Below are 25231 nucleotides of genomic sequence, written 5' to 3' on the forward strand. Positions count from 1 at the left end.
TCATTATTGTCTTTTTCCGACATCTAGCTCCTCCCATGGGCTCTCCTGTACTGTTTTTTTCCAGACCTCATCCCAGCCTGGTGTCTCACTGGGAGCCCAGTCCCAGGACCCAGCTGGCTCCTTACTCCTGCATCAGCCACCATCACAATCTCTTTCTCCCTTTTTTAATTACCTGTTTAAAACCAGATTGTTCAGACACATCAGACTTGCATTGAGTCAGTGCAGTATTTTTGAAAAGTCAATGTTACCCTCTCAGAGATGGTATCACTTACATTAGGTTAAAGACACTAATTTAAAAAATACAAAGCAGGGTCAACAGAATGAACTATAATCAGAAATAAGCCATACAGAGACAACAGTAACATGTTCTTCCAGTTATTCCCCATCTAATAGAAAATTTCACCCATGGGAAGTCCTTGAACACCTTTGCTCAGAATACTTCCTGAGTCCTTTTAGCTCCTATGATGCAAGTCTTGCTGTTCCCTCTCTTCTGGGAATACCACACCCTTGGGCAGAGGGCTATGGCACTTCACATCAAACACACGGCACCAATCCTCCTCATCAGAAAGCAGGAATGCTCTACAAGGAGTGGACACCAAAGCATTTCTTGTCAAAAAAGGTGAAACTGAAGTGCAACCTCAGCTTTCAGCTCACCTTCCCCAGTACCATAAAGCCTGGTCTGATGCATGAACCCCAGCCTGGTCCTACAGCCCGCCCAGAGACCCCCAAAAATTAATTTCTCATTGCTCATGTCCCAGACTTCACGCTCTGCCAGTGCTCTCCCTCTGAGTGGGTGCAATGACTGGAAGGGAGGCACAGGGGACCGGGCTGCAGTCATCCATAAGAATCTAGTTCTCAAGTGACCACCATCTCCACTGGCTCCCCAACTGCATAATCCAAGTCCTGTGCCACACAGTACCTCACCATCCCCTGCCACACAGCTGGAAAGGGGCTGGACACAAGCCAGCTCTGTGTCAAGGCAGCTAAGGAGCCAACTATTGCCCTCATACTCCCTAAGAAAAAACTCACTCCTCTGCTAGGCCATCGTGAGCACTCGCTTGTTGGTATATGTGACATTGATGCTCTATGCACAACTGTATCTTACAAAAACCCTAACAACAACCTTTGGGAGTGATGCTGCTGAGGCACCTGATGTTGCACTGCTGACACAGTCCTCTGGCTCACTGCTGGCACAGTCCTCTGGCTCACTGCTTGGTGTAGTTCCCTCGCAGACAGCCCCAGCAAGGGGTGACAGCTCTTGTCACCTTTGTGTTGTCAATCAGGTACACACCAAGTGGGTGGCACGAGAGATGAGAAACCTCACAGCAGCCTTTGATGCCAGCCTGATCTAGGAATGAAATACTTGTTTTAACTTGAAAACACACAGCATCCACCCCAAGCTTTCCTGCTCCATCACAAAAATGAAGGTTGGGAAAGGACTCTCAGAGCACATGCAGGCAGGTCCTGACTGCTTTGTGAATGACTCATAAGGAACACTGTAAACTGAAAGTAAATGCAACATGTTTTATTTGAGGTTGGAATAAATTACAACTGTAAAGCATATTTTATTGCTTTATAAATTGTCTGCTCTTAAAAGGCATTAATGTCAAACATAAACAAAACAAAGACACATTTGATTAACAGTTCAGTTCTCCTAAGCTTCATGAACAGCTCAGTAGGGGGATTTCTTTATGATTGGCTCAGAAATTTGACTTTGACATGCATTATCACCATTCATAAGTTTGAGTGGACTGCAGATGTGTTCATTTGCTTTAAGATATAATTTTCCCTGAAATATCCCATTTAATACCCAGTCCTTCATTCCCTACTCAAATACAAATCCCACTGCTTTTGAAAAATTCCTTAAAAATATGTGGGACTTTCTGTCCCAGCAGAAGGAGGACTTCCAAGTCCAAACCAGGAATGAGTCTGGCCCCCCGAACTAAATGAAAAACAAACTCTTCCCACATTAAAATACTGAAATCCCATGCACAAAAAATGTGTCCTTCCATTCTGAAGATTCTTGCAAAAACTCTTTGCATTATCTGAACAAACTGATGTGAAGAATTCATATTTTTGTCATACAGATACTACCTGCCTGAGGCAAGTATGAATTTTGCTCATCACCTGTACTCCTCTAGGTGCAAACAGACCCAGGCAATCCAGTCTGCCCTGAGCCCTGAGGGATGAGAGGGTGCTCACAGGGCTGGGTGTGCTCAGCACAGGGCAGTACCCAGCCCTGAATGCACAGACACCATGACAGGGTCTGGTTAGGTCCAGATAGGTATGACAGACAGAAAGGAGGCCAAAAAGTCACTTCTTCAGCCTCCTGGGGAGGCACAGCTCCTGAACACCAAAAAGGGAATGAATATTCATAAGCAGCTCTCATTGCGCTACAAAAAGCTTCCACCAAGGTATCCTGTTCCACTTTGACCCTCTTGCACTGCCAGGGCCATGTGCTCCCTATGCCCTGGCTCCAGAACAGTGTCTCCTTGAGCTATTCCTGAGCAGGCAGCACACACCTCTGCTAGGCTGGGCCCAAAGCAGCACAAAATGAGCTGGACTATGCCCTGTAAAACTCTCCAGAAACAGAAACAGAGACTGCAGGTTCAATTAGCCCTTGGAACAACAGAGAAAATCTGCAGAAAATATCTCCAGGGCTGTTTCTCTTCCTGCCACAAAACTAACTTGAAAAATAATGAGCCACTAGTACAGAAATTCCTTCTAAAACCAGCTCAGTATCATGCAGAAAGTTCCTGTTTTGAGAAGTGTTTCTTCTCATTGCAGCCTCTAACGTTCTTGCCATGCCTACAGGAACATGAATAGCTGAGTGAGATGCTAGGGTATTTTACAGTATACAGCTGAATAGGAATGGTTGTCTATTACTGGATCCAAGAAATGTATGTTAAACTTCAAAGAAAATACTATTAGATTGATCCTGATGTGATTTCAGTTTTCATCAAAATTTCATCAGTAACATATATTTTTGTATGTTTTATGCATAATTTCATTTAAAAAAACAGTGAACAAACTTTCTTCTACTAAACATGATTTATTCAGAAGAGATTTGTTTTGTGCCATGAGGGATAAGGACAGGGGCAGAGCTTTGGTGGGATATCTGGAGCTGTGCCAAACTGGGCCAATTCTTCACAACTTTTCAGTATCCCACTCATTCAGGGAGTGGACAACCTGGTTTAGTTCCCAGCCACATGTTAAAGTGCTTAATGGAGGGGTGGGGAACAGCAATGCCCCTTCCTCCACCTCAGGTCCTGGCTTGGGAAAGGCTTGTGGGAAGGTGGCTTTGTGGCTGCCTTGCGCTAGCAGGATGCACTGCAGCTGGGACAAGGGCATGTGCATGGCGTGCCTTGATTCACCACATCTTAGAGAAACATCACTCAGAAACCTGCAAGCTTTTACACCCATCAGTCATCTTGGTTATGCTCACTGAGAACAGATTCTTGGCTGGTTTCTTTTTTTCCTTAGCAGTTCTGAATTGTGCTTTGAAGATGAGAAGGGGGAAAGCTCGCCTTCAGGGAGAGGGATGAGCAGAGACATTTGCAAATTAAAATGCATGCACATGTCAGCCACCCCAGCAGTGGCCTCCAGTCTGCGCTTTACAACACAACATCTTATTATCTCGAACCTTCAGCTTTCAGCCCTTTCAAAGGTTCCGAGGAGCATTCCTTTCTATATCAGTGAGATGTCTCAGGGGGCTCTACAGACAAAACTAATGAAAGGAACAAAATGTTGTCACCAGGGTAAGTTACAGGGTTACATTCAAGCCACAGACTGTGGAGGGAGCAGACTTACTCCATTTACTGGTGCAAATGCCATACCAAGCAGCAAGCTGGGCACACTGAGAAGTAATATGGGCTAATTGTTAGTGCACTTGACTGGGATTTGGCAGATAGATTAATTCGCCTTCCTCTTGTTCTTGAAGTAATCAGAAAAAGGAAAGAGTTTATGTTAACTTCAGGGTGCTCAAACATTTCCAGCTCAGCAAATACCCCTAAAATATTTCTCCTCTCCAAACAGCTCTTAGTAGCTTATGCACTACCTCTCTCAGACTAAGAACAGACAAATCTTCTAAGGAATCACTCTTCTGGGGAAAAAAAAAAAAAAACCAACAAACTTCAGGATTGCTACATCCAGGCTAAGGCTCGTTTACCCATCTGCAAAGCCTCTCACCCCTCCTGATCTTCACTCCTGAGCTGCTTATTTGCTGTGCACTTACAGCCATAGAGAACAGGAGCTCTTAAATACATTCACATTTTTATTTCTAATTCTCCAGCTTTTTCATCCAGCAAAGCACTCAGGCCAACACTGTCTCAGGCAGTTCTGTTAAAGCACCTTCTGACTGATTGGGGACCACATTCCTACTGAACTGAACAGCTGATGGGACAATCAGTGAGTGCATCTGAAAGCAAGGCTGTTAACCAGTGCATTTGCTCATGGGGAGGGCAGTGTTCAGCCACTCCACCAAAATATGGCAGGCATATTAATTAGTGGTTACCAAATGCTCTAACTTTTCACAGACTTTTGTAAGTGCTGAGCATTTCAACTGGCAGGACAGCCATGCCTGAATATTCAGTGTATTGTTAGAAACTGACATTTCCTTCTCCTACAGTCCTTCCCATCACAAAGTGTCTCATGGAACAAACAAATGTCTATATTGTGATTATGCCAATGGAGAAACTGGGTCAGACATGGATGCCAGCTGGATCAGACCCATAGAGCAGATGAATGATTTAGTCAAGTGAAAACTAAGTCACTTGATGCCAGGCCCAGTGCTCCATCCACACCACCAGAGGTTACCGAATAAGGGACATAAATAATCCCCCGAAGGAACTGACGTATCATGAAGGGCAAAGAGCCTCTGAAGCCACATGTAATGGCATAAAGCACAAGTATATTACATGTTTAGCTCTGTTCCTACTTCTCTGTCATGAGGGCAGTGGGTTGCTCAGACAGTTGTCTTGTGGTCAGCCTATTTCATTATTTCCTGTGGAAATGCAGGTAAAGGCGTGTATACTGTTCAGTAGTAGAACAGAAGTCTTGCTTTACATGGGCTGAGAGAATGTTTCTTATACCCAAATGAGGTTTTTGCACACATCTGCATACTCACCCAGATACTGTCCCTGCCGTGCTCCATGCCTGAGTGTCATGCCCGGTTGCTCTGCGTAGCAGGCATGTCATACGCACACAGTGACCTGGTACAAGAGCACATTCTGCAGGCCAAGTCTCAGGCAAAAATTCACCTACAAAACCTAAGTGTGTTGGTCATTTCTTGCAGTGAATTGGGCTTTCACTAGGAATTAACATAAGATGTAATGACTAATCTTATACTCTGTGCACTTGCTTATTTTCTTTTCACAGTTCAACCACCTTCCTCCTTAATACTAAAACACTAAACTCTTACATAGCATTCAGAGCATTATTTTCTGCTGGCTGTGTTTTGCTATGCTCTAAGCCTCTGTCACAATGCATGCAAAGGATAATGGCTGAATTTGTAATGCTTTTAACTAAAAAAATACTTTTAAAAACATAAACCATAAATTATTTATTCCTCTTTGTCCATTGTTTTAAGCACTGAATCTTCTCCCAGGATTTTACACAGTTCATTCAGTCTCTGCTGCATTTTAGGAACTCCTGCAAGCTGGGATTCCAGTCTCTGTTTTTCCTCACTCAGTGATAAACGGATAGCGGTGTCCAACTGCTCAAAACGCCAGCCGCCTTGTCCATCAAACTGCAGCAAGTGAGTGTGGTACTTCCTGCAGTAGAAATTAAAGCATTAGTAATGGCTCAGGGGATAAATGGTTCATTTTTGCATGCAAATTTGGATGGATGTGTCTCTTTTCAAAGGTGCCTTTCAGGAATTTGAGAGTTGTCCAGTTCTGGATCACTGGGTAAGAATTTTTTTTCAATGACTCATCATCCCAGGACACTCTTTCCTAAGGGATTTGGGTATTTCAAAGCCTGTCACCAGGACTGCCCCAGGCTAGTAGTGAAATTCAGCAGGTGCCAGCTGGAAGCAACAGCAGTGGTGTGGGCTCCCAGCCGGGCAGTCATCGCCTCAGCAGCCCACATGGCCGGGCTCAGAGCCCCTCACCTGCAGGGATACTGGCAGGAGTGGACAGCAGGGCCATGGAAAGTCCACTCATCACCTGCTGTCCCTGGCCAAGGTGGTGGCCTCCCTCTTACTGCCTCCCTCTTAGAAACATTGTGGCTACAGTTGCCTTCTCTACAACTCCATGAGATGCCTTTTTCCCTGGGGAGCTAGAACAGCAGCATTAGACAAGGTTAATTTCTCCCTCGGGAGTTCTAGTACCAGTTTATTTTATTTACATCCCTTTCTGATAGATGTTTTACCTCCTTAACAGCAAATACCGTGAGGCAGGCATGATGCACCTGATTCTATTGATAAAACTCAAGTTTGTTCAAATTACACCTCAGTTTGTTCCCCTGCATCTTACAAGGTTGACTAAAGGTAACTTTATTCCTAAAACATGGTTCAGTTTGCAAGGGGCCAAAAGAAAAAAAGTCTGTGTAGGAGTCACAGATCTTTCAGTGAGTATCAGGGTGTGTGCACTGAAAATATTCAAAGGTGTACATGTGGAGTTTGTCAAGACCTGACAGAACATTTTTCAGGAGGTGCCAGAGGAGAGCAGAGAGTTCCCTCAGAGCTGCTGGTATGACTGTGTCATTTATCACTATAAACTATAGAAGGTAAAATGCATCATAAAACACTCATTATAAATCCCATCCAGGGAATGTGGCAGTTTTAATAAACTCAATGACTTATGACATGGGACTGGAAAGAGACTCATCTCCAGACTTATATTCACCACTTCTTGCATATTATCCTTTGTGATACCAAATGCTTAACCCATCCTTCTGTTTTTTGCCCACCACACCCCCAAAATATCAAGAAGCTAAATGCAGCAGGTAGAGGACACAACTGAAGTTAAACAAACATACATAGTATTCCCATGGAAGAACAAAGTACAGTTTAACCACTTGCCATGTTTCCCATCTTCTGCCTGCACTGGTAAACTTCCCCAAGACACACCACGTATCTTGTCACCTTTAGAGAATAACCTGGTGATACTTGTTGTGGCTGTGGCATAATTAATTACCTCTTAGACATCTGCATATTAATAACTGAAACATGTTAAAAAAATAAGAGGGATGAATAAATACCTTTCAAAGAACGAAAAAAATCCATGCTAAATTAATTTACATCACTATTGTTGTAGACAATTTATCTTAGAAACTGCAGTAGATACTGACTAAGCAACAGCCCCAGTACAAAGGATAAAGGCCAATTCACTGCTTTTCAGAGAGCTAAAAGCAAGGACCATATAAAGCCCTGAATATACTTACCAAAGAGAAGGTCTGTGTGTTATGGAAAGCAGGGATATCCCAGCAGCTTTTGCAGCTTGGAATATCTTTCCTTCGACATCAATGCTTACAGCACTTGTACATTCATCCAGCAATGCATATTTTGGCCTTTCAAAAGCAGATAAAAACATCACTCGTCTAGGTTTTGGACATTATTCCCATGTACAAGGTTTAATTGAAAGAACAACAGGAAGTAGAGAGCTATTTTTGCCAGACAGCTGTCTCTTATTTACAGCTGGAAGCTGGCTAGCAACAACATAAAGTTTCCATGCATTATTCAGGTGCAAAGACAACTTCCAGGAAACATGGGGTTTATTTCCTGGCCCATTTGAGTACACAGTGATCTAACTTCTATGTCCTTCTATGTCCTGACCTAATATTATTTTGTGCTCTCATCAAGTTATGCAGTCACTAAAGCTGACTTGAAGCTTCCTATCCACTCCTATATAAGGACCGGGCTGCCTTTGTGTGCTTGCAGTCTCCAAAATGAAAAGGCTAAGGAGCTTGGCTTTCAAACTCCAAGAGCTTCTTGCAACAGTCCATCAGACTTTGGCAACATTTGTAGGAGGAAAGATGTTTGTGCCTGAGATGTTAAAGAAAGAAATATCTAAAAAAGATAATGCTATGTTGCCAAAAGCAAAGAAGCATTACCCAAACTAAAGGGAGTGAGCCTGTGTGAATAAAGATTTATGCAGGTCCTATGCTAGACAGTGTTGCATATTGCATGCAGATTATAGTCTACTACTGCTCAAACTGTATCAGAAAACCTGCAAAATTCTTTCTCATTTTCAAATGCTACTTAAGGAACAAATCATAACACACTTACTTGTGGTAAAACATCCGGGCCATGCCCATCCTTTGTTTTTCTCCTCCCGATAAGACATCTTTCCAATCCATGATGGCATCCCAGCCTTTTTAAAAAAATGCAAACAAAATGAGTCAGGACAATATAAGTTTATGAAGGAAATGCAGCTTCACTTGCAACATCTCTGCAATCTGTAACCAAAATCATAAAGATCATTTCCACTGCAGAAGAGACAGCTCAGGCTTCTGAACTACATCTTCTGAAATATCTCAACACTTATCCACTGGCAATTAATTGGAAAAATGTCCGTTATATCATGACAATTTTGAAAGTGGAATTTAGACTTCATGGTCATATAGATATTGTAAAAAAAATTGACTTACCATCTCTTTGAAAAAACCTCTTTGACCTGTATATAACTAGCAATTTTATTTTGTCATATTTGCTTCATGGAACAATTATCTATTTTTTCTTGAAAGGCAAGAGTGGAAATTTAAAAGCAAATTAAAATAAATAAAGTATAAAAAATAAAAGAGCATGTCAGACTGCACTCACTACTGTAGGCAAAGAAAACTGTCATCAAACCCAACAGAAACACAACTACAGACACAGGGATGTATCTGTGTGCACAGACAGGCAGCAAAACTGAAATCAGACAGAAGAATATTCTCTAAAAATTTCCTACTACCTTGTATTTAAAAATAATCCACAACTGTTATAACATGGGGTATCCTCATTTAATATTCTGCATGGCAGAAAACTGATTTATTTCTTTATCACTTTCAGGTACATGCAACAGGAGCATGAGGCCTTTTATCTGTGAGCTTACAGCAGACTGGTGCTCTGTGAGTACTCAGGCATGATTCATTCCTACTACTGAAAAACTTAAAGTAACAAATTACCTTATCGAAAGTAAGTTTTCAGTCAAACAACCCATATGGATAGAGTAGCAAAATAGACAAGTTTTCAAAAAAAAGAGTGTGGAAGTAGCAAAATGTCTGATAAGACATTTTTCTCAACAGATCTTCTATTCATGAGACAAGCAGCTAAAGCAGGACTGAGAGGAAGAGAACATTTTTTCAGATAAGCCCCAGAAATACTCTAAAAAGTTAATAACACAACCAAAACCCCCTTTTCTGCCACTGCCAAAATTAAAATAAATATTGGCCAGAAAAGACCATAAATAAGATAAAGCAAGGAGGGTGGGCTGTGTTATTTCTGATACCTACACAAATGTGAGACAATGGGGTGCAGGAGGCTGGGTACTGCTCTAACCTGTGCTTGGTGCTATACCAGGGCTTGGCAGGACTGAACAAAACATCAGTGAAACATCTGATGAGGGGCTGTGTGACCAAAAACAGGAATTGATAATGACAGAGACTAAATTTCAAGAATTTGCTCTACATAAAGTTAGAAAATACAATTTAATGATTTTTTAAAAATAAATATTAATAAAGTTAGATTTAAAAACCAGGCATATGCGAGAAAGACACCACTTTTAGTGATCCAATAGTTCTCCCCTATTTTCCTTCCATTCTTGTTTAAGGATGCCAGTGGGTGCCCTCCCAGGAGCACATACAGTGCTTTCTATCAGCAGGCTCTCAGCAAAGATGGAGCCGTGTAGTGATTAACTGAATCACCATTTGGATAAACTCTGGTAAAGGGAACAGATACACACAGAGATACACACAGGCTGCTTTTGCTGAGCAGTCCCAGTGCTGGGACCTCACAGAGAGCTGGAGTGCTGTTCCACCAACAACCTGAGCTTCTAAAAAGCACTGTAAAACACCTGGAACGCTCCCTTTTGGCAAAGGGTTCTAGCAAGGGATGGGAACAGCTCTTCACAAAAGCCATAGAAACAACTATGCTTCTGAAGACAACATACAAGCTGCTGCTTATGTTCTGTTATTTTCAAGCTGAGAATACAGATGAGCTCCAGGACCTGGATCTGAGCTAGGGTGTGGGTGGGTGTGCATGTGTGCACATGTACCCGTAGAAGCAGTGCCTGCATTCATACAGTTTCTTCCTGATCAGCTGGTTTACAAAGGCTTATTAAAAGACAAAAAGGGAATGTAGTTCAAGAAGAAGCATCCTCTTGTCAGCAAAATAATTCTATTATTTTCTCTAAAGGGTTAAGATTTAACCTCTGTTTACCAGGATACAATGGTCATCTCTGTGGTTGCTTCAACTTACATTCTAACTGAACATGACATGTGCATCTTGTGTCTTCCTGCCTAGCACTCTCCCTGAACTCTCCTATTTTCCACTTGGAATGCCTCAAACAACAGATAAGGAAGGATGCAATTTTATATTGCCCCTTTAAAAAATTCTTTTCTAATGTCTAAATAATTTTGTCCAAACACTTAGGCATTGTAACTCACACTAAACTGATTCCCCCTGTCTGTGAACAATAGTGCACCTACTTGTCTCCTGTTTCTTCCTGCTGACATGGCACAGGTCAGTGAAGGTACTTAGTATTCTGGAAATATCAGCCAAGTCAGTGGCTTAGGTCACCCATAACTACATTCACTTCACAAATGAAGAAATGAAATGGCTCACCCATGAATGCAGCACAAATCTCTCAGTAGGTGCAAACATAATCCTGGCTTTCAGAGTCCAAATTCCTTGCCCACCTTCTTGTTATGGCTTTTGCAGCCAGTAAGACAAAGAGCATGTTTAATGTGCTGGGGCACAGTAACAGCAGCAGAAATACATACGGCTGCCGGCAAAAACTAGTGATGGCCTCAGGATAGCAGCATTGCATTTTCTTGCTTGGCTTCTTTCATAATTCCTTTAATCTCAGTTTTCTGAAGGAAAATGCAAGCTGTATTTGGCAACAAAAAATGGGTTACTCCTGGGATCTGTAGCCCTCTGTATCCTTCATTCTTGTGAATCGTTGCATGTTCATGCAAGACTGAGCATTCAGCTGCCAGGAAAAGATTAAAAAGTTCCTTTTTCAGATCTGCATTCCAATGCACCTTATCAGACATGGACTGAAGGACAGAAGAAAGGCTAACACAGCGGACCACAGCCAGAGAGTCCACCCCTGCCAAGCTTTCAGGCATGGAAGCCTCTTTCACAACATATGCAAAGAGAGCCCGGTGCTTTGCAGGATGAAAATGCAAGGACAACCCGGAGCTGAGCAAGGAACAAAGAGACCATCAATTGCATGAGCCCCAGCTCAGCATGACACTGCAGGGATTTGTGTCTCTGGATTTCAGAGCCACTGGAAAAGCTGGCAGAGCTCTCCAGAGTTCCTGATGGTACCAGTAACAAAAGCAAATCCAGGGCTAAAGCGATCAGATGAAAATCTCAGAGAGAGGAAATGGGCTTGTCCATCTGTTTATATGTGGCCTAGCACAGATTCACAGAGCAAGACCCAAAGATATGACAAATGCACAAAATAATGAGGAATAATTACAATGTGGGGTGCTGAGACACCGTAAACAGGTTGAACTTGCTCAGTAATGTCATCAGCCCCAACCAGACAGGCCCGGTCACGCGTGCACTGCGCAGCTACACGTCCTTGTGGCTCCTCTCGTGTGACAGGCTGTCGGCAGCCCAGGGCTGCACCTCGACTGACACTTGCTAAATATACACAGATTTTCAAAGCAGGTCAGAAGGAACTACTTTATGTATATGTACTGCATATCTCCATGCTTTTAGCTCCCATTTCTGGACATGCTTTTTCATCACACATGTTGAATGCAACCTTCATTTTGTATGAAATTATGGTTCTGGTAGAGCTAACAACTTTGCAGATGCTGATGGGGGCACCTTTCAGATAATAAAAAGGTGAGTAACAAACCAGCATTCCTCTAATGCCCAGCTGGTGAGAAAAACATTTGTGTGGGCCTCAGTGGGGAGGGAGCTCTGCCTCCAGCAGCAAGGGGGGCTAATGCCAACAGCCCCTGGCACAGGGTTCTTTGAGGGTTTGGGCTAAGGAGCATCCAGAACAGTGGTTCTTGGGAGGGGGATTGTTGTTTTGGTGGATTTGATATATTCTGTTGATACCTACTGAAAAATGTTTCATGAGGGTAACACGGAAGCTAAATGCCAAACTGGGCTATTTATTTTATTTACTTGTAACTGGGTCAAACCTTAATGCTAGAAAAAGAGAGGAATTTCTGTCATTGGCAGCAACAGAAACAACATCAGACATAATACTTGGAATGTGGTGACCCTTGTACTGATGCAATGTGGAAGTAACTCAGCCAAAAACAATAACATCATGCCAGAACAAATAATTTGAGTCAAAGTTGTGCACTTCTGGCTTCATCTGGCTTTTTCATAACTGCCCACAAGGAGCAGAACACAAAACTACAAAGCATCAGATTATACACACATTACATTCGTGATCAATTAAAGCACAAGAGGTTTACATGGGATTTTTCATTATTTCAGAAAGAAAAAAGTTCAATTTTTAATAAAAATAATTTTAGTTTAAAAATATGATTTTTAAGATTTTGAAAAAGAATAAAATAAAAATTGGAATTAAAAAATACTAGTCTATGTGTAAACAAAAAAATTCAACAGTTCACTTTCAGCAAGTATTTCTCTGTCTTGCTGGTTCAAAAAACCTCAGAGCATGAGTTTTTGTCCTAGACCAGGGGCAGCTTTAAAAAATATCTAAGCATATGAAATCCATGTAACGTGTCAGATCATATGTCAGAGATTTCCTGCCTTGGCACTTGTCTCCGCAAATGCCCAAGAAGAACAGGGAACAAGTAAGTATATTATGGTCCTAAAAACTTCCTGGTATGTGCTAATCTCTCTCCCTGTTTTCCGGCTTTGCCCAGCTCTGTCGCTTTAGATTACAAAGCATATAAGTCACATTTTTCCCAAACATTTGTTTGTGCAAACTTTTGCACAGTCTGCCCTTATCCTGAGCTTCAATATAGCACCAGTGAACATTAACAGTGTCCTCTAGACTTTGTAATAGATTGTGTGTGTTGTGCACATACAGTCAGACAGGCAGAAGAGCGAGAACAGGGTCAGCAATAAATACTTTCTTTGGCACGGAAAGCAGCGCAAGACTGATCCAAGCCTGGGGTTTTGGCTTGGCAACACAGAACAGTGACTGTAGCCAAGGCATCTCGTACGTGGGGCACAGGGACTGGCCCCATCACCAGTTACACGATCCAGCTGCAGGGTCAGAAACCACAACCGTGAGCACTCAGAGACTGCTGGGGAAGTGCCTTTGGCCACCAAGGGTCATGTGTTGTGCAGTCCAACCACAAGTACCAGCACACAATGAATGCACACACTCCACAGTGACTTCTTGCCACTGACAATTTAACTGCTCCTCCTCTTCCAGCTGCCCATTCCAACATTCCTGCTTGTTCTTCTGCAATCTGGGCACCTCACTTAGTGAAGTAAGTGACTCAGGAATACTAACAGGAATAGTTGTAGTGTCAGTGTAGGAAGGAGAGGCCTTCTCTGCAATTGTTCTGGTCACTGAGTTTAGCTCTGCCCACTTTTTCTTCTGTTATACGATCAGATCTGAATAATAACATGAATCAGAATGATGGCAGATTCTTATTTTCTATTGCAACAGTAATTATTACATTCTTAACAAAGAAGCATTAACCCATGGTGGAGAAGTATCTTTAGGTATACAATCGCCCTTGTAAATGATTACTACTTCCCACTCTAAAATGCGTAGAAAAGACTCAGGAGTGTCCATGCATACTTTAAAAATAAAAGACACCTTCTGCCTCTCTAACAGAACAACAGGCAGCCATCCAGGAATGGGAATTTAAACATTGTACTGGGATTCCCAATGGCTGAAGCACTACTCTCTGTTGTCAGAATGATCCTGAGAGTCACCAAGCACACACATTACAAGGCAATGCACCCAAAGTACCTGATCAAAAAGAAGCACTTACAGCTGGCACAGAAAGGCAGGGTATATTCAGCACACCCCATAATGGGGTCTGAAGATCCTTTTTCTTCTCTCTACATGTTACCAACTTTGTCCTATGTCTGTTTTAAAAGCATAATTATGGGGAGGAAATTGAAACTAGAGATTAGTGTCTGATAGGAACAAAAGGATAAAAATTATTGCAGTGCTTAGGGAAAAAAGCCATGAAATGCTCCAGTTCCTTAGACACAAAAGAAGCCTTTAGCATCTTGACATTTATAGTGCCAGTATATATATATATATATACACAGTCTCCTACTCTGAGAACAAACAATGCTGAGAACACACGGCAACGTAAACAGCAAGAAGTAGATGGCAACACTCTACTGCCAGCCAGTGTCACATGGTTATTTTTAACTTGCTCACTCTGGTAGGGTGGTCTCAGACACTCTTTCTCATGGCACATACTCCTGCTGATCCCACAAACTATGGAGGTGAAAGCAGATCTGACTCTCTCCTCATTCACATGCTTTCAAGTTGATGTAGTCAGTGACATTACAATGTTTTAAGATGGGTTACAGTTCTTATGAAAATCAAGGAAGGTCATTGATCCCACAATACCAGGAAAAGACTGGCCATCACAAGATAATGAGGATGTTCAGCTTGGGCATGGATTTACTGGGGAAGAGAGGAGCACTGAGCTCTTCTCCCTCTGTTAACATCAGAACCAAAAATCGTGGCTGTGCAGCTCCCACAGCCACAAAGGTCTGGATCCAGTCTTGTCAGTTCAGTTAGTAAAGGTCAGTCACACTAAGACACACATGCAAGGAATGGATTTTACAAAATGTTTTTTACAAAAATATGCAATTTACCTCCTTCTCTTTGAACTATGTGGTACAGATGAACCATATGCAGAATAGACTCCAGATCTCGATCCTGGTAGCCTTTCTCATGCATGTCTTCCACTGAGTCTGGATAGATGACTTGATCTCGTAGTGTTCCAATGGACATGTAGGGCCTGAGGAACAACACACAGAAACTGGTAATCTGAGGCTGGCTTCAAGTGAGCACATCTTGCTGACGCTCTATGAACAGAGTATACTGCTTTATACTGTGTTGCTAAAACTGGATTTATCCAGTGGGTGCATTGTGGTGAACATTTTTCTAAACTTACCTTAAGGACAATGTATTGTTTCCATAGCAGCTGATTACAGGGTAACAACAAGGGTAGATTTAGCATGGAAACACAACGACAGATTAGGCAGAGTAAATATCCACTTCATAGCCCATTTGGAGTGCTTTCACTTGGAATTAGCAGAGCTATCCTGTATTCAAGGTTTGGTACTCTAAGAGATTTTAAAATTGATTTAAACACTCACATGTTGAAATCAAGTTGTAACAAAAAGATTGCAGCTCAAACTGGTAAAGAATTTCATGGTGCAGCAGGAGACACACAAGTCAGACAGGAGAGCACTGAAAACCCTCTTTGCACTGAAAACCTTCTTTCTCTACTATTCTGGAGTGCAGAATTGGGACCGAGCATAACTTAGGTGGCTCTGGAAGCCAGTGTACCACTTCTGAATTGCAAAGTAGCACACATTAAAGGGGCTGGTCACCTTAAACCTCCCAGCACCAGCCTCCCTTTACCAAGTACAAGGCTGCTCTGTATGTGAAGCAGCTTCTTGATCACCATATTTCCAGACCAGGTAATACCATCTGTCTTACTAAAACAAGCTGTCTCTAATTTGAAGCCAGAGTCCCCAGTCATGGTTGTGTCCCTGGAAAGGCTATGGACAATTGCCACAATATCATGAGCTGTGCCCAGCCTCTGGTACAGCCCAGGCCTCAAAAATCCTCCTAGTCTCAAAACAAAGTAAACTGAAAGAACAGTTTCACAGCTCTCTAAAAGATATCAGGCCGTTCAGGTTAAGATAGCAAAGGCAACCTAAGACACATCCATTTCACCATTTATTTTGCTGGTCTAAGGATTTCTTGTGAAGAACAAATATCCATCCTATCTCACAGACACTGCTGATAGCTCTTGAACACTGGAAACACCACAGGAATAGTCTGTGGGATTTTGAGCTTGGAAGGGAAAGCCAGAGCCAAAGAACAGTCAGGCTCCAGACTTTTTTCTGTTTTCTGTGCCAGGAGTTCCACTAAGTCCCTCTGGGTTCATCTGCTAAAACAATGCTAGTCTTATTAAAGCTGTAGTGCCAGGGGATGATGATAGAGAGGAGCAGTCAAAACTGGGCCAGCAATGAGGAGGCTTCCAGGCAGCTTTCTCTTGCCACTAGGAACTGCTTCCAACAACTTCACATTGTATTAAAAAGCGGTCAGTTTTCTTCCCTAAAAAGCTCTGGGCATGCATGGTGGGAAGGTCTCAGCCATGCAGAGGCTTTGCCAGGCAGAGAAGTGTAATACCTCAGATTTCTCCCCTTCTCTTGGAGGTGTCTGCAGAAGGGTGGATCTATCCATTGTTATTCTGAGAGTCCCTAAAATACACCACAGAGTAATGTGAAGGAACTCACAGAGAAACAAATGAAGAATTACAGAACTAAAGCTGCCATATAAACTAAAATTCATATGCAAGCTGGCATCAGCTGCATTGGTTTTAGTGCTGCAAACATCCATGGTGAACTGTCTGTACCCGCCCATAGTTAAACTACTTTTACCACCAGCTGGGTGAGGATGGGAATGGCAGGGGATCTGAACTCTTTGCAAATATTTGGTCATCTCTGTGTTGTGGTGAGCACCCGGATGGAGCAAAACCAGAACCACAAGTCAAATACAAGCACTGCTTGCTCCTCTTTGCTCACTGTTCTGCTGTCTGCTTATCGTGGCAATAGTATTGCTCTGGGCTGCTGCATGAACACTTGCACCAAGTGCAGTGAACCACTTACATTAATTGGGGCATTGCAAAATCTTAACTCTAAACATTAAGTAACTTCATGAAGTAATGAGATATTACATATCCACGACGCTCTCCATCTTAAATCCCAAAGGGCTTGACTTCTTGCATGTGTAGAATCACTTCACTTGCTCCAGACTGCTGCCACCTCTGGGACAGAAGAGCAACTTCAGCCGGGCTTAGAAAGTTTAAAATCAGTGGGTGAGACTGTGTAATTTAGGTGAAGCTGCAGGTAAGGGCAAGGAGGACAGAGTTACCTATCATATAATTTGTCTGGGGTTTAATACCTTACTCTTGTGAAGTATGATCCTGTGATGACTAGCAGCTCTGAGATTTAACCTACGGCAAAACAGGGAAAGCAATGCTCAAACACACTGTGCCAGGACATTTGGTGCCATGCTGTTTACTGAGTCACCAGCCCTGCTTCCTGGCACAGCCGGATTTTCCTTGTGGCCTCCCATCTAAACACACCGGTACTACCAAGCATGCCTCGCTCCACCTAGTTCGTAAAAATTACAGAAAAGCCCAGCCTGCAGTGGAATAACAAACCCCACCAATTCCTAACTAGCAGAAAGGAAGAGTGGCTTATTGGTTACAGGTCTGTTCCAGGAGGTGAGAGAGCATGCTCTGCTCCCCTCATCTCATAAAAAGTCACTCATGTCCCTGAGGGGACACTTCATCTTTCTTGGCATGGGATATCTCACTTGGGGCTCCAAATCTTGACAACAAAGAGAGGCACCTCTATGGTTGATTTATTCCATTCATTTAAGGGTGGGGATGGATTGCTACCTGGGGGTGTCTTTTCCCTTGATGGGGGCACAGCCCAGGCAACTAACTAAGATAATTAATTTCTAAAGTGCTGAAGTTAGATGAGATCTCATCTAACTCATACTCTCATAATCTTATACTAAACCAGTATTTTCTAGTCATGCCTTGAAGACAATAACCTCCTTATGCATTGTGGGTGCCACAAAGTTAAACACATTAAAACCTCAGGTGTTCTTGTAACTGGGGTTACATAGGCTTAGCAGGTCACTAAGCAATAAGAAGTATGGGTAACTGGATACAGCAACACTGAAATTTTGGCTTTGCCATTAAGTTCCTTGTTAAAATACTGTTGTCATTAATTTTTTAGCAGTTTGAACAACAAAAAGTCTTTTTGTCCTAAAGTAATACTTGAGTTTAACTGGACTTAATTGATTTCTGATGGAGTTTTTCCTTTCAGCCACAGTGTCTGGGTTCCAGCCTCAAAGAAAGCACTCTTATAGACTCTGAAAGCAACTCCTCTGCCATGCTGAGGTAATGTCTTTGGTGGTAATAGCTCTACAATTGTTTTCTTTCTTTCTCTGCTTTCTGAAAAAAGATTTCTATGCCATTTTTGAGTTACTGGATTTAAGACCATTAATCCTTTTGTAAAGCTTTGGTATCAAGCCTCCAAAAGCTAAGAAAACTTATTCATTCTTGCCTGTTTTTCTGGGATATGAAGGCATTTATTGGATGAGATACTTTCAGTTCTCATAAACTGATAGTTTTGCAGTCAGTTTGACAGCTTTACCGCATGACCAATTTTAGCTTGGTGCACTTAGCACTTCACCTTGCAGCATTGTGACTTCATTCTGCTAGAAACAAGCTTATGGCTTCCTCCTTCCAGTGCAGGCTTTAAAGAAAGATAGTATCAAGAATCTGCTATCTGAAGCCTGTGGTATGGACAATTCCCCAGGGTCCTTGTGACACATGACATTGTGTACAATCCTGGCATAATAATTGAGAAAACACAGGGGGAGGACAAGCTAGTGCTGCTGATGCTACAGTTTCTTCACTGCAGTCAGCTCTGGGAAGGGAAAAGGGGGCAGATGCTACAGAACATTCTGCAGGACATACCAGCCCTTGCGTTTCCAAACAGAGGACTTATGTGCTGGAGATGTTTGCATGGAGAAAAGGCTATCACACAATTCAAAGGGACTGTAGATCACTGCACATGGTAGCCAGGCTGTACTGACATCTAGTAATTCTCTGATGTCTTGGAGAGAAGAGGACTTCACACTTTGGGGTAGCAAGTTAAGTGAGACAACTTGCTCAGATGTCAAGAAATTTCTGTTCCAAAACCAGAACAAGCCATATCCACTTGGAATATTTCCAGTGCTTCCTGAATGCACTCAAAGGTGTTTTCATCTTCCGTGCAAAATAAATTGTGCTGACAGAACTGATACTCTGTCCTGACATCCATAATTTTATTTTAAAGAATTACAGCAAGCAATCAATGTGGAATCTGAGAGTCTGTAAAGCAATCTGAATGGTCACAGTCTTAACTACAAGCACCCTGGAATAACAAAGTGACCAAAAATAAACCATAATTAGGTGTCTGGCAGCAGAAGTTAAAGGGTATTAGTTCAATGTAAGTACCCAAGGAACTGCCTTCAGGTACGGTCTAAAGCTCACCTTTAGAGGTTTATTATTAACATTTAAATTAACATTTCCTCCATGGCAGGTAAAGTCTAAAAATGTGTGGCTTGTGGTTCTGAGACCCATCTGTATGGCCCCGACTGAGCGATTAATACCTGATTTGCCATTTGCTGTCCAAGTGTGTTTGCAGTTATTATTGCAATATTATTCTCACAGATATGCAAAGTTATGTGGAGGAATTATGTACAAGCAACTATAAACACTTGCCTGACCCACATAAAAGCATCTGTCTCTGGCTGACAAGATGCATCTCTAATACATCCAAGTGGGAGAGAAAAAGGGGAACACTACACCTGGGATTCTCCTTTTCAGATAAATTGCAGCTTGGATTTTCAAAGGAGATTGGATGGCTTCAGAATGTAATTCAGCATGCTTTATTTGACAACTAAAGTAAAATGTATTTCAAATTTAGGCATCTCTATTTAAAAAGGTGATACTGGAGCCCAAGCCCCAGCCATGGGGATACCTTCCTAGGAAACTTGAAAGACCTTAAGAAGTCAGTGCTTGCGCTGAAGAATCTCCAGTTCAGAAAGTCAAATGTTGTCTAATTCCTTGGAAGGTTCAGCACAGCATGGAATATTAGAGCAACAGTTTTAAGTCCAACACAAAACCCTGCAGCTACTAGAGATGCAAGAGGAGGACCTGTATGACAAGTTTATGGTTAGCATAGCTCTTCCAAGAACTGGGTTCAGGGTTAGTTCTTCTCAGCTTGCAGCACATCAGATTGCTATTTTTCTAGGCTAGTGTCCTGGCTAAAAAGGAGTCAAACAGAGGGCACCTTCTAATCTTCCCACTGAAGCAAGGAAACTACTGTTAAGAGGCAAGAACCACGTGTCCAAAGAGAGTGTTATTGGAAAGAGCCTAATTATATACTATACTAGTCAGAGTCCTCAACCGGAAGAAGGGAGACTTTAGTACCAGTCTTTTTTTCCCCAATGCTCTTTAAGGTAAAATCCAGTAACTATCCTAATCCTTCAGTAGCACTGTAAAAATACTTAAAGGGGATTCCAATCTTATTTAGGTGCCTGCTCTCAGGAGAGATAAATGGGTTTAACATTTAGCTCTCAGTTTGGCACCTAAGCTGCAGTAAGTGGCAGAAGATCAGACATACTTTTATACTTAGAGATTCCTACAGGTTAACTCTAGGTGGCTCCCTTTACCTACAACATAAATATTTTGGATCATTTTTCAAAAGCTCGACATCTCTGCCCGACCATCTAGGGGATCCCCCCATATTTGAATTCTCCATCACCTTGCTTGCCAAGACTGTAATTTTAGGAGGTGCTCTACTTTGTCTGGAATCACCTCAGCAAAACTCCAGTTATTGCAATGCTCCTGACTTAGATTAATAGTAAAAACTCCAGTTTTCACCAACAGTAATGCTTGATCAACGGTGATCAACAAGAAACAACAGCTTCCACCAATTAAAGTAACTGAATTCTTAGTAATTCTTCGATGACATTAATAAAATAAACAGAAAAAAAAAGATGGCACCACCACTACAAATTTGAGAAAATAAAATGTCTTGAATGAAAGTGAATTAAGTTCTTTTTCAGTAGTGTTGTATCCACTACTCTCACACAGAAGGTGCTATCATCAAAGAGTTAAAAAATAATAAATAATAGCTATCAAAATTTTAAAAAACACAGCAGGCTATTTATTACATTGTGTCTAGTTCAAGGGATTTTAGGGCCAGCTAAAGTTTCAGTAACCCTTCTAAATATATAAATAATTGATCTGTCTTTAAACTACCCTACACTGAACTTTGCTCTCCACTCATACAGAACTAGCCAGAAACATCCTCTAAATATTTCAGATAGATCAGTTACCTGAGTGGAAAATCCTACCAGAGCACTAAAGACCATAATGCCAAGGAACATAGTTAACAGGAAATGAAATGCACAGTATGAAAGGCTGAATTCTCAACGCATATAATTAGAATCTGGTATCAAAGGCTGAAAAAAATCACATTAATCACTCTGTGGCTTTTTTTTTTTTTGTGAAAAAGCTGTGCACATTTCTGCAAGAAAACAATCTGGGAGCACACAATAACCAGAAAGGTAAAAGAAGCCTTTAAATTAAAGTGCTATTCATACTCAGGTATCATCTCATCTCTTGATTTTTCACTATTACCAAGATCATGTATAGACAGAATATTACTGGAACTGGCCAGATGGCAAAAAATGTTCAAGGTGAACAATTCGCATAATTATTCAGTTCAGTCTGTTTGTATCTTGTGATCAGCAGAGAAAACACAAAAACACATGTATAATTAAAATCAGACTCCAAACGATTGCTACAAAATTTTAGCAGCTAATGCATTCTGAAATAATTATACCACATGCAATGAATCAATCAAATGAAGGGAAAATACTCTCCTTTTCTTAAACTTCCAGTGTTTGCACACCCAGTCTTTTCATACCTCTGGCAGTACTGATGATAAAAGGATTATCTGGATGGATGATCATGAAGATCAATGAATTGAAGAAAGAACAATGAGCTGTTCTGGATAAGGTTCCAGCCTGCCAGTCCCACCAGGCATACTCTAGCCTAAGAGGTGTTTCTGAGTTTTACCACAGCAATGTAACACAACGAGCAAGTTTCCCCCTTTTAGAATGATCCCAAGTTGTTCATAGTTTTGTAGATGAGAAGTGACAACTTATTTCACAGAGAAGAGGAAGTGTAGACAGCAAAGCCTCTAGAGCAAAGGCTGGTTTTGCTTTGGGTTTCTACAGTGCTTAGTTGTCCATGGCCTAACTTTTTCCATACACAAGTATTCATAGAGCAATAGTGTGTCTGCAGTGAAACACCTGCCAACAAGTGAGAAGCCACACACTGCACTGACTTCCTTCTCTAATCTGCTGTGAAACACTGCATTACACAGGACAGAACGTGACAGAATAGAGACACACCATGTATATGGATACATGGAACATTATTACAGACATTTTATAAGCATTATTGGTATGTGACGCCACTCTGCAAGGGAGCTGTAGTAATAAGCAGAAACAAAGATTGATATGGAATAATTAATGCAAAATGTTAGGCAAATAACCAAGCCTGGGAAAGTCTTCCCTCTTGGGGAGGCCACATTCCCATCTAAGCTAGGTAGGTGCACACATGATGAACTGAACAAAAAGCCCACCTGCTACATTCTCCCACAAGACCATGACATAATTATTGGCATAAGAACAATGAAGTGAAAAATCCAGTATTGTGGGGACTACTCAGCATTGTCAGCAGGAGAGATTCATCTCACCTAGAAGTTACTTATGTAAGTCTGAGTTAGTTACCCCTGGCCGTCTTTGTAGTCAATGGTGTCCTCTACTAAACTGGGCCTAGTACACAGGACAAGCAGCTGCAGTGATTCCAGCTGGAAGACTGTTGTGCGTTATGGAGTTGGTGATCTGTGGAACAGTTGCCTTGAGTGGGCCTGTGCTATACTTTGCTGCACTGTGTTAAGTTCTGCTGCACCCAGAGCTTGGCCTTCAGGCCTGTGCTGCACTGCACTTATCTCCTGGGTGCAGGATAAACTTTGTCAGCTAATCTTCATAGAGGAGCCTGCAAGCAGCTCCCACCTGGCACCAGCAATTACACTGCCAGCGTGTCCTTGTCTTTATCTTGGAGTGAAGCAGCATGTTCTCATGGCAACATCCTTTGGTCTGACAGTAGAAGTGACAAATGGCATTGTTTACTTCTAAGAGAATCCTACCAGAGCACTCAACACTACAGTGCCAAGGAACCTTAGCACAGATGGGACCAAGTGTAGCATATGCTGCACTGACTAGGTCTGTCTGATGCTGCACAATGCTGGGCTCCTAGCATCTGATGGGATTCAAGTACCACAGAACTGATGAAGGGACTGGATCATCTCTCCTATGAGGAAAGAGACCTGAGGGTGTTCAGCCTGGAGAAGAGAAGGCTCAAGGGGATCTTATCAACTTATATAAATACCTGAAGGGAGGGTGAAAAGCGGACAGAGCTGGGCTCTTTTCACTGGTGTCAAGTGACAGGATCAGAGCAAATGGGCACAAACTGAAACAGGAGATGCCATATGAGCATCTGGAATCAATTTTTCACTGTTACGGTGATCAAGCACTGAAACAAGTTTCCCATAGAGAGGCTGGAGAGTCTATCCTTGGACATATTCAAAATCTGGACATGGTCTTGGGCAAACAGGTTTAGCCTACAGGCAGTCAAACACAGAACTAGAAACTAAGAAATGTGTCAGAGTGAGCAGACCATGGAGAAGCTTGGAGAAGGATGAATGACCTTGGAGCTGGACACAGTTCTGAAGTTCTGGAGCCCAGGACACAGGGGCAGGCAAATGGCAAAGCCTAAAGGGCATGGGAAGAACTACTACCTTCTTTTGAAGGAGGAGGTGTTGGCTATGTCTACTACCTGGATTTTTTAAAACATAGAGCACTGTAATGGAGCTTCTGATTGAAAACTATAGTAGGAAGGAGAAAGGACTTATTCCCAGGGAAGTTGATACCAGTTGTTATTAGAGCTTTCAGCTGTCCTTGCCTTACAAAAGCCAGCATCCTTTCAGTCTTTTCATATTAAGCTTTTTATGTCAGGGAGATTTTGTAGTTTATGCTTCCCAGTGCTTCCCACTGTTAGGTAACCAAATCGTTTCTCATTACTTGATATGCATAAGGCATTTGAAAGTGTGCTTTATGATGCTCCTGGGTAAAATATTATTGAAATAGTAAACAGCTGCCATTCTGTTCATCTGTCAAAGATCCTTTGTTGCACAGTTGCAAGGCAGGTGCATTAAGCTGGAGGTAACTGCTCAAGCTGAACAGAGTTCTAATGGGAGCTTAGCGAAGAAACTAGGTCATGTAAATGCAACCACCAGATTACTCCCTAAAATGCAACTTTGTACCACTGCTAAACTACACAGAGTTCTCAGTTAATCCCTGGGTGAATTTGTTCCCCTGGCACTGCTACTAAAACTAAATTTTAAAGGCAAAAGAAGTTGTGGATACCCCATCCCTCTAAATGTTCAAGGCCAGGCTGGACAGGCCTTTGTGCAACCTCGTCTAGTGGAAGGTGTCCCTGCCCATGGCAGGGGTTTGGAAGTAGATGGTCTTAAAGGTCCCTTTTAACCCAAGGCATGCTATGATTCTATGAGCTGCTTGTATCAGCAAAATGAACCTGACACAGATCAAATAGATTGTCATTGTTTTGCAGGATAGATCCTATAAGTACCAGCCATGTATTCAGTTCTTATAATCTATTAATGACTTGGTAATTATGTTTGTCAAGCCTGACAATGTACTTTAAAAAAGTTCAAAGCTTATTTTTCCTAGTTTTTAAATGAAGTTCCATAAACAGTTTGGCACATACATGGATGCCTGGAGGAAAAGGTGAGTATGTATCAACATATCTCAGTTCCTCACCAACATTTAGTCTTCTTGGTATCTCCCATAGCCACAGCTTGCTCCAGACATGCCCCAGTCTGAAGGCACTGAGGGATCAAAACCCCAAAGAATGCTGAAGTCCTTCACAAATACCAGTTTAGCAGTAGCCCTTAAATGTGGGATTTATGTAAATACGTTTTAAACCCAAACTAAATCCCAATGCAGCAAGTTGACTACGTACTTCAATCTGGAATTTATGCAACACTTTCCTTAATAACAGAAAATACCTGTAAACTATGCTTTAATCAGCTGACTCTTGTGTCTGGGCAGTAGAGAAGACACCTGGCATGGCTCGGGGGGAGAAGCAACTAACACACAAAACCATTTCCCACCTCTGACTATCAGCATTGGTCAATTTTGTA

General features: G+C 42.0%; 1 protein-coding gene across 1 annotated transcript in view; it reads right to left on the reverse strand.

Moving 5' to 3' along the window:
• Positions 1-1504: 1504 nt before the first annotated feature.
• The window catches only part of ABCD2 (ATP binding cassette subfamily D member 2), a 44187-nt gene continuing 20460 nt past the window's right edge, over positions 1505-25231 (reverse strand). Inside the window, exons 7-10 of the mRNA XM_042018309.1 lie at positions 14942-15087; positions 8228-8312; positions 7384-7509; positions 1505-5771 (exon numbers count right to left, since the gene is read on the reverse strand). Coding sequence (XP_041874243.1) covers positions 5561-5771; positions 7384-7509; positions 8228-8312; positions 14942-15087 — 568 coding nt within the window. The 3' untranslated portion in view covers positions 1505-5560. The remainder of the gene's footprint in view (positions 5772-7383; positions 7510-8227; positions 8313-14941; positions 15088-25231) is intronic.

Source organism: Corvus kubaryi, unplaced genomic scaffold (assembly GCF_017639235.1).
Source record: "Corvus kubaryi isolate FWS band 111438036 unplaced genomic scaffold, C.kubaryi_AGA036_p1.0 137, whole genome shotgun sequence".
Classification (NCBI taxonomy): Eukaryota; Metazoa; Chordata; class Aves; order Passeriformes; family Corvidae; genus Corvus; species Corvus kubaryi.